Source organism: Nicrophorus vespilloides, unplaced genomic scaffold, assembly GCF_001412225.1.
Source record: "Nicrophorus vespilloides isolate i.1.1-1 unplaced genomic scaffold, Nicve_v1.0, whole genome shotgun sequence".
Taxonomy (NCBI): domain Eukaryota; kingdom Metazoa; phylum Arthropoda; class Insecta; order Coleoptera; family Silphidae; genus Nicrophorus; species Nicrophorus vespilloides.
The window spans coordinates 5,050-14,421 of NW_017098006.1; the positions used below are offsets into that span (position 1 = coordinate 5,050).

Here is a 9,372-nt window from a genome sequence, read left to right on the forward strand (position 1 = left end):
TGTCTCCAATATGCACATTATCTCCCATAATGACATTTTTTACTTGAGTATTTTGCGGTGATATTTTGCAATTTTTACCAGCTATAATACCTCTAGAACTAAGAAATAAAATTTAAAAAATTGATCCTAAAATATTCTTTACGAAAAACAAAAATACCCCTTGATATGTGGTGATATGGGATGCATCCAGTTTTCAATTAACTCCTTGCTAGAAACAATTTACGGCTATTAATAAATTTAAACCAGATACGAAAATCTAATACCTTATGGCCTGATACATTCTCCAATTGGAAACAGCTGCTCCATGTTGGCTTCCTTTGATCGTATGGCAATAAATAGTGCTGTCCAGAACTTCGTCTATGATCAATAAACACTTAACAAAATCATCTCTAGTTTGGTAATCAAAATTATCAGAGAACAAAGGTAACACACTGGGTGAGCAAATTGCCAAGTGTGTATCTTTTAAGTTGTGTTGAATTGAAACGTTTGAGTTTTCCAGAAATATGTCCAGAGGGAAATTAATTTTCTTGTTATCCGTCATGCCAAGTTTTTGTAGAAATAAGATTCTTTTGTTTGGATTGGAAGCTACAAGAATTTCCTCTTTACAGCATCTTCCAAATTGACCCATGCCCGCTTCCTCAAGGATTAAAGTCATTGCAGCTCCCTTATCGTGTTTGGCAATTTCACTGCAATACAAATAATAATTTAAATGTAACCAATGTATCAATTATTTATATTTACTTGTGTTTCTTAATAATTGGAAGCAATTTAATGTTAGCTATGACTCCAGGCTCGGCTAACACAAAACTACCTCTAATTAGTCCTTTGGCGTCCAAGTCCCTTAAACAATCTCCTAGTGATCTGCAACTTTCTGATACAATTATGTTCACTTTCATTTTATGCGACCATACTGATTTTGTATTTCTAAAACATATAAATAAATTAGTTACATGTCATCATATGGTCAATAGTCTATATATACTTTAAGTATTCCTTTATAACATCTGCATGAGAAGAACAGAACAAGAACGTTTCCTGAATACCTCCCAGAGCCAACGATTCCAAACTGTAATCAATTAAAGGTCTATTCACCAAAGGAAGTAAAGCCTGGTTGAATATTTATACATTAACTAAGTTATTTAATGTAATATGTAGGTATAATAATGTTACCAGTGGTAGATCATTAGTGATTGGGGAAAATTCATCGTTGAAATTATCAGCTATTAAAACAGCTTGAATTACTTCGTCCTTTTCAATTAATTCTTTCGTTTTTGACATCTTCTTAGTTGAAATTTAACTTTTCTCTAAACTTATGAACACACAACACTTGAACTCAGCAAAACTTGGTTATGACTGGTTGGAATAAATTTACTATTCCTAAAAATGATGCAATTTTAACATAGCAACACTCATCAATAGATGTCACTATAAATAAGGATACACCTTTCATAGATATATAAACCTAAATTTTATATAATTTTATAAATAACTAATAGGACAACTTTTCCAATCTATTATTATAAGAAGAAAAGATATGTTGTAGAAATATTTTTTTAAAATAAATTGTAAGTATATTTGTCGCCCTCTTTGTGAACCCAACGTAAACTAATCCAGCTCACGATTGATTGATTGTCAAATGTGAATCGCATTTTTACTGGTAACCTAAAAATTCACGTTATTATTAAATTTAATCGAATAAAGTGAATTATATAAAATGCGTCGTATCCAAGGATCAGGTTCATTCCCGACAAGGGATCCAGACGATGAAAAGAAGAAAGCTCGCCAATCTGTGATATCCAACTTGGTGGTGTTCACTGTGCTCATCTGCGTAATCAAAACAGGTAATTTTATTTGATCCATCCACATGGTGTAATTTGCTAAGTAAATGTCGTTTGTCTTTCAGTTCCATTTCTAGTTAGGAGTTCTTGATGAGAAGATACTTTAATGTATAGTTTTCTTTTGTTCTAAATGCATACCTGATGGGTCCTACATGTGATTATATTACTTCCCAGGGTGGTGAATTACTACAATGTATATTATATAAAACGATTTTGTACAATATGTAATAAATTAATGAAATAATTACATAACGAAGAGGCCTTTTCACATTTTTCTATATTCCTTTACCCATCTATAATCCTAATATAATCATGTTCTTCATGTCAGTAAATTGATATAATTTTACTGAGAAACAACAAGGATTGACTTAATTGCTATAACAACCAAACAATTGCAATAAATTTATTGCTCTTAAACTAATAATTAAACAAAAAATGAGTATTTTATTTTGGTTACAGTTACAAAACTTCAATTTTAGGGATATGAAAATAAATGCAGCGAATTTATTAATATGAGTTTATTAATAATTTAATTAGATTTGTATGTATCTTATGTTATCGAATTGAAAATAGTGCAAAAAAATACTATTGTATTTATACTATTAATGATTATTAATGAAAGCAAATTGAAGGAAACATTTGACAAGCTTCTTATGTGACAGTGTTGACCTGAAACAGAGAAAAATTGAATAGGATTTTGAAACGAAACAATAGATATTATTTGATCTTACGATGTCGTCGATTTTCAGAATGGAGCGAACGGTTTCGGTTGCCAAATTTACGGCGCTGATGGAGACCAACAACGGTTGGACGACATGTTCTTCTAGGATGTCGGTAATGGTTCCTTTGCGGACATTGATTCCAGCAGATGTTTCTCCTTTAGCGTGTCTACTTCTCAATTCTGTAACGGTCTATATACGCGCATTAGTAACTTATTTACTAATTATGTTAATACACTTACTTGGATAGCGTTGAGACCAGCATTTTCTGCCAAGGTGAATGGAACAACTTCCAAAGCGTTGGCGTAAGCCTTCAGGCAAATAGCGTCTAATCCGTCCATTTTATCAGCCAACGAGTACAATTTCAAAGCCAATTCGATTTCGGGAGCACCACCGCCAGCGATCAACGCCTTCTTCCTCACCAGACAACGGATTACGCACAGAGCATCGTGAATTGACCTGTGTGCTTCTTCCAACACCAATTTGTTCGAGCCACGGACCAACAGGGTGACCGTTTTGCCGGCGTTCTGCGCTCCGGTTATTTTAACCATGCGACTGGAGCCGACACCAACCTCTTCCACTAATTCGGCATGACTGAGATTCTCGGCGGTAAAGTGGTCCAAAGAAGCAATAGGCCTGCAACTCAATGATTTGCAAACGAATTCAACGTCCTCGCGTTCCACATCTTTGATAACCATGACCTTAATTTTGTCTAAGAAATGCAAAGCTAGATCAGAGACGGCATCACGTAGAATAGATTTTTGAATCTGCAAACATACATTTTATAGTTACGGTGAAATATGTAATCGAGCCAATTTATATTACCAACAAAACGTTGCAACCGGATTTCTTGATTTGCTTGATAATGTTAAGAATGTATGTTCTCTCTTCCTTCAAGACCCTATCCATAGCAGCGTAATCGGAGACGATTACGTTGTGATCCATATCGGTTTTCGGAGCGGATATGCAGAATTGGATAAAACCAATCTTCGCCTTTTCGATCCTCTTTGGTCCATTTACGTTAGCAGTGCGATGAGGGAATACTATACCATCGATCAATTCTGTGTCTTCGGTAGTTCCACCCAACTGCTTGATCACTTTAATATCGTTTAAATCGATACGTTCTTGGCCAGGTTGCATTACTTTAAATACAGCATCGACTGCCAAAGGAGCCAACTGGCTGGATTGCTGTGACACAACCTTAGAGTTCAACGAGGTAGACGCACTTCTTACTAATTGTTCACGGTTATTCAATTCAATTGGAGTGGAAATGCTGGTCAAAATCTAAACATATTAAACAAAATATATTATAATATAGTGTAAACTAATTATACATTTCAATGTATAAAATCTTACCTTGACAGCATGGGTTGCAGCCCTTTGAAAAGATTCAGAGATAGCTGTTGGGTGAATACCGCGGCTCAATAACTTTTCGGCAGCTTGCAACAAGGCACCAGCAATAACAACGACAGTGGTTGTGCCGTCTCCAGCCTCAATATCTTGGGCACGGGATAATTCCACCAACTGAAAAAAATTATGCATAAAGTATTTCACAATGTCACATGTCTTTCACTCAATACCATTTTTGCTGCTGGGTGAATAACATTCATCTGTTTCAGAATGGTGGCTCCATCATTGGTGATTGTTACTTCTCCATTTCCAGATTGGATCTACAAATAATATATACATATATAATGAAAGATATATTACAAAAGTAAATTATTATATTAACCATTTTGTCCATGCCCCTGGGGCCCAAACTCGTACGGATTGCATCACTGACAGCTGAAAGTAAAACGCATTTAAAAATGTGAATCGGATTTAATTATTATAGTAAAACATAGATTATTAAGGTAGGGCTGCATGAAGAAGACATTTGACAATTCCAAAGAATTTGTCTTTTGAAATATACTAGGATTTGCCAAAGTAATCTATTAAATTTTAAATTCAACAGTAATTAGTATTGGATAGTAATGAAAATTACGTCAGTTATAACAAATTATTTTGTCAATTTTTTAAGTGAAATTTAATCAAAATTAAATATTTTTTATACGTGACTACAATTTTATTATGTGAGCATTTCAGATGTGTATTAATAATAGATGAAATATTATTTTTTGTTTAAAATAATGATATTTAAAAAACCATGTGATAGAATGTTCTAGCCCAACCTACATCATATATATCTATATATATATATGCACATATATATGTATTTACCTTTGGCAGCGTTAATGTTACTTAGGCGTACTTCGGCCGGCTTGCTTTTATCCTTATAAACAACACTACGCAACTTCGTCGCATCGCCTCCAGCAGCTGGTGCAGTCATCTTCACTTTTTACAGAGTAATATTCCTTGACACAAACAAAAACCGTGGATGTTTTCGGATATTTTTTCGTTCACACAGAATAAGATCCTCAAATAAAAGCCGAAAACGAACGTGACCAACTGCGCGTGAGCAACGCTGTACATTGACAGTTGACAGTGATGACAGTTGATCGCAACGTTGCCAAATTACTCACGTTGCAATAGAATCTAATTAAGTTGCGATTCGTCTTATTGGAAATGCCGCGAATTTGAAATATGCGCCAATTGATTGATAACTTTAAAAGAAATTCCAATTAGTTTTCTTTTACTTTGATCCACCGATGGCAACGTTGTAAATGCACACGTATTTGTGGATCGGCGATGATAATTTTCAATGTACATCCTTCATTTTGTTTGATCAATAATCATCATGAAGCGCTCCAATTCCTAGCGATTTCAAACAATTCCTATATACCAATAACATAACTACTTTAGCTAAGCAGCAACAAGGCAACGAAAATATCAGTCCTAAAAAAATCAAGTAATCTAAGGTACACACAATAACATGAACAACTGAATTTTGTTTTGTTTTTTGTTTTTGTTGTTTTGCCATTAGAATTTCTAATAATAAGATGAGGGGCAATGAGCAAGGATCACCGAGGGGTCATCGCAGCAGAAGCTGCAGCCGCAGCATGTCAAAAAGTAGCAGAGGCAGTAAGAAGAGTGGCCAGAGATCGAGCTACACAAAGTCTCGATCCAGGTCCAGATCTAGGAGCAGTAGTCAAGAGTTTGATGGATACAGATTGCACATTGCTGATATTGGGGAGAATATAAGGAAGTCCGATTTGGAGAAGCTCTTTTCTAGTTATGGCACATTGAGGGAGATTTGGATGACGAACAGCACTCCCTGCTTCGGGTTTGCTGTTTATAAAGATAAAAAGGATGCTGCCACTGCTCTCACAGAAACTGACGGTGTGTAAGTATAAACCCAATAATACCTATATAGATTTAAGGACTTTCTCCCAAACAGTATTAATTTCAATGTATAACCTACATTTACTATATTATTACAAAAAAAAAAACATTAGTTATCATCAATGCTACTTGTTTTTTTTTTAATTTAATAATTTCTTTGTATAACAAAAATATACAATAATATTTTTATATAATTATTAGTTATTTTTTAATTGCTCTAAGGTCTAATGGTTCTACAAAAAAATATATAATGAACTTTATAACTACCTTTTTTCATTCCAAAAATTAACCCAATTCCTACCAATCTCATATGAACATTTTTTTTAATTTATTTCTTGTTTTTTTTTTGTGAAATGGAATCTAGTTAATAAACAAATAAATGGATGGAATTAAAATAAATACATTGAATTAACTTATATGTCAAGTTTAATAGACAAAATTAGGAAGCATTGGCTTGAATTTGACAAGAAAAAATCTATTCCTGTTCTTTTTTTCAAATTCCAGGTCTTTTTTTAGGAAGCATATATTATGGATTGTTTTCATATGCATTTTATTGGGTACAACTTTTAATGGAAATAATTAGATGGTATAAAGTTCAGGCTGTTGTGAAATATCAATGTTTTGTTATACTTTTAAATGAAGTTCAAAAATCTAGGAAATGGATTCGATTAAAAATTAAAGATTAACTTAAAAGTTTGTAAACATAATATTAATGAACATAATACGATCGATTCGCAAGTGAAATGTTTAGTGAAGAATGTGTGTGTGTTTTTTAGGGAGGTCGCCGGAAGCAGGATAAGAGTTTCGTATGCGAAACCTAGGACCAGAGGATCTGGTCGTCGGTTCTTTAATCCGAATATGCGATGCTACCAATGCGGATATACGGGACATTTTTATAGAGATTGTCCAGATATGAATGGTGGCGGTGATAAGAGAGGCGGCGGATCACGGTGAGATATTTACAATAATTTATTCTTATTTCATTTTTCTTTTATTATTTTGGGAGCTTATTGTATTTTTTTTTTCTATTAATCATTCAATCATTTTTATATATCTCAAGAAAATGTCCCACGCGTTTTGTTAATGCACTTTTACTGCTTGAGATATCCGTCTATATCAGTATGTGATAAATCATGAGCTTACAACTTATCATCTATTTGTTTATGTTTTCTACTTTGTGTTGTCGTTTGCATATTTTTTATATTTTGACCCACTGATTTGGGTCATTTGGACCACAAGTTAAGAGAGCAAATCTATCTAAATACATTACAATGGCTCCCATTTTAGGTTTAAATTTATTTATTGTTTTTTTTTTCTCTCAATTATATTTATTTACTCTGATATATTTACTTGTTTTTGGGTAATTTCTGCACCTAATTGTTGTTTTATGGTTTATCAGGCTCATGGCGTTTTGGCATAGTTTATATGGTTTGGTTAAACATAATAATGGATTGTGTTATGGCATAGGCTAATTAGACAGTGGTGAGAATGGTGTGGAAAAAGCGGCAATGATTTTTAGGAAAATGTTTGTTATGGGGGAAGTATGCGATGGTCCTGATTTCGAGTGTTTTTAGTTACGACTCACACTCGGATCGCAATAGTAGCAGACGGCGCGAAAGGGAAAGGGATTACCACCACGAACGTGACCACAGCAGTAGACGTCACCGTTCGTCGAGAAGACACGAAGACTACGGAAGCAGTCGTAGCAGTCGTCGTAACCGTTATTAACGTATCATGATGCTGTAGTCTTAGATTTCTTTTCAGAGATATTTCTTCTGTTCTTTTTTTGTTTCCTTTTAAATAGTTATTTTTTTTTTGTTTAGACGTGTGTAACGAGTGAGATTTTCACATTAAAAAAATAATAAAGTTGCTCTAAAAGTATACAAAATTAATATTATAGAAAAATTTGTTCAATTTTATTATTTAATGTTTCTGTTAGTTAAAAAATATAGTCTGATGTTTTTTTCTTTTGTTTGTTAAATGAAATAATGTTTTTTTTTTCTTCTTCTGTTAATATTGTCTGTTGTTTTAAAATGCTTATTTTACAGGGTATTTAATCATAATACTTATTTATTACGATTTATGATGATGATTTCTCGTTCTTTCTTTCTTTCTTTCTTTTTTTTGTTGTAGCATCTAGTAAGGAAATTGTTTGTTTTATTTGTGCCTTAAATTTAGGCCCTCGTCCGCTCTAGGCACGCTTCTTGAAGAACTCTGAACGTTGAGAGTAAACCAATTTTAAGATCGTATGGAATATAATAAGATTAGAATAGATTTTATAATGCACGTTAGTCGGTGCTTCTCGAGTGGACGAACATATTGGAACTGTGGGCTCCTTCAAATGATGACATTTTCATTGTTATATATGGATGCAAACGTTAGAGGAGAAAGATTAGATAAACAAATATATAAATGTGTCGAGAGAGAGAGCAGTCACTACTAATCGGCGACGGGCGAGGGTGTAAGAACGTGTAAACGATGTAATTGACGAACGTGGACTAGAGAGTTGGTTTCTTGAATTTGAAGACATTGATTGGTTCAAACAAATACATAATATGTAAGCTATTTTTTTAGAAAATAACGTTGTACATTTGTTTCGTTTCGTTTGTGGATTGATCTTTTTAACGCTTTACACTTTGTATAAATATAAATTGTCATGGTTAAATCTTGTAATTTTTTACTGCGAATTTGAATAAAACATAAACAATAGTTTATTTACTTTTATTACCCAGTAAACACTAGTCTCAACATTCTTGTTTTTGTGACCTTGATACAATTGCTGCTATATTTATAACACTTAAAATGAAAGCAAAAGTTACTTAAGTCGTTTGCGGACAATCTCATAAAATTACATATGAAAAAAACGACTTAAATCGTGTAGCAGTGGACCAGTATTTTTTTTTTGCGAACCACAGGTTGAAGAACACTGATTTAAACTCATTTTTATAACTTAAAATTAATTCGTAAAGTGACCATTGATTTTATAAAGTTTACCTAAAACTAAATACTGTGAATCAAATTTACAAAGTCCAAAAAATAACAGATTTGCCAGCTCTATATTCTCAGTGCTTATATTTTAGTTTGCTAATGAAACATATACAGTGAGACCTCGCTTAACGAGTTTAATCCGTTCCAAAATTTCCGGATTTTTATATTTTCTCATATAAACTAATGTAAATCACGATAATACGTTCCTTGCTGGAAGCAAAAAGTATAACTTGGTCTCGATTTTTCATAATTTTGCTTTTCATATCTATGGTTCTTTATATTCTTTGGCTTTTCACAAACAACACTAAGATGATACTTTTATTACACAGTAAACACTAGTCTTAACATTCTTGTTTTGTGTCCTTGATACAATTGCTGCTATATTTATAACACTTAAAATGAAAGCAAAACTTACTTAAGTCGTTTGCGGACAATCTCATAAAATTACATATAAAAAAATGGAACTAAATCGTGTAGCAGTAGACCAGTATTTTTTTTGCGAACCACAGGTTGAAGAACACTGATTTAAACTATTTAAACTCATT

At 33.0% G+C, this 9,372-nt stretch overlaps 3 protein-coding genes and 1 long non-coding RNA gene across 6 annotated transcripts in view; 2 read left to right on the forward strand and 2 right to left on the reverse strand.

Annotated features, from left to right (window-relative positions):
• The window catches only part of LOC108561525 (translation initiation factor eIF-2B subunit epsilon), a 2,430-nt gene extending 1,052 nt beyond the window's left edge, over positions 1-1,378 (reverse strand). The window contains exons 1-6 of the mRNA XM_017919496.1: positions 1,171-1,378; positions 983-1,107; positions 742-924; positions 264-686; positions 158-208; positions 1-98 (exon numbers count right to left, since the gene is read on the reverse strand). The exon at positions 1-98 is cut by the window's left edge and continues 54 nt beyond it. Of these exons, the coding sequence (XP_017774985.1) occupies positions 1-98; positions 158-208; positions 264-686; positions 742-924; positions 983-1,107; positions 1,171-1,278 (988 nt within the window). The 5' untranslated portion in view covers positions 1,279-1,378. The remainder of the gene's footprint in view (positions 99-157; positions 209-263; positions 687-741; positions 925-982; positions 1,108-1,170) is intronic.
• Positions 1,379-1,603: 225 nt separating this feature from the next.
• On the forward strand, positions 1,604-2,094 carry LOC108561520. Its single transcript, XR_001891018.1, has 2 exons — positions 1,604-1,841; positions 1,904-2,094. It is a non-coding gene; the product is annotated as an uncharacterized LOC108561520 (long non-coding RNA).
• A 247-nt stretch (positions 2,095-2,341) lies between these two features.
• Positions 2,342-5,037, reverse strand: LOC108561521 (T-complex protein 1 subunit delta). The gene is made up of 8 exons (XM_017919491.1): positions 4,778-5,037; positions 4,290-4,342; positions 4,138-4,227; positions 3,914-4,081; positions 3,383-3,841; positions 2,800-3,324; positions 2,570-2,749; positions 2,342-2,507 (listed from the first exon to the last, which is right to left on the reverse strand). Exons 1-8 carry the CDS (start codon positions 4,884-4,886, stop codon positions 2,490-2,492), a joined length of 1,602 nt encoding a protein of 533 aa, XP_017774980.1. The 5' UTR covers positions 4,887-5,037; the 3' UTR covers positions 2,342-2,489.
• A 75-nt stretch (positions 5,038-5,112) lies between these two features.
• On the forward strand, positions 5,113-7,717 carry LOC108561522 (serine/arginine-rich splicing factor 7-like). Of its 3 annotated transcripts, none has more exons than XM_017919493.1 (4): positions 5,113-5,415; positions 5,481-5,840; positions 6,616-6,789; positions 7,414-7,717. In XM_017919493.1, the coding sequence occupies exons 2-4, from the start codon at positions 5,497-5,499 to the stop codon at positions 7,565-7,567; spliced, it is 672 nt and encodes a 223-aa protein (XP_017774982.1). In that variant the 5' UTR covers positions 5,113-5,415; positions 5,481-5,496; the 3' UTR covers positions 7,568-7,717. The 3 variants fall into 3 exon arrangements, with proteins under 3 accessions (XP_017774982.1, XP_017774981.1, XP_017774983.1); XM_017919492.1 differs by having other exon boundaries at positions 5,114-5,405; XM_017919494.1 differs by having other exon boundaries at positions 5,123-5,405; positions 7,239-7,502.
• Positions 7,718-9,372: the final 1,655 nt, after the last annotated feature.

Excerpts from the sequence above, each read along its gene's own strand:
- LOC108561521 (XM_017919491.1), bottom strand. The coding sequence starts at position 4,886 with ATGACTGCACCAGCTGCTGGAGGCGATGCGACGAAGTTGCGTAGTGTT. Across the intron at positions 3,842-3,913 it reads CTGCAACCCATGCTGTCAAG|ATTTTGACCAGCATTTCCAC; the intron begins GTAAGATTTTAT and ends TAATATGTTTAG. Across the intron at positions 2,750-2,799 it reads CTGGTCTCAACGCTATCCAA|ACCGTTACAGAATTGAGAAG; the intron begins GTAAGTGTATTA and ends GCGCGTATATAG.
- LOC108561522 (XM_017919493.1), top strand. The coding sequence starts at position 5,497 with ATGAGGGGCAATGAGCAAGGATCACCGAGGGGTCATCGCAGCAGAAGC. Across the intron at positions 5,841-6,615 it reads CTCACAGAAACTGACGGTGT|GGAGGTCGCCGGAAGCAGGA; the intron begins GTAAGTATAAAC and ends TGTGTTTTTTAG. Across the intron at positions 6,790-7,413 it reads AAGAGAGGCGGCGGATCACG|TTACGACTCACACTCGGATC; the intron begins GTGAGATATTTA and ends GAGTGTTTTTAG.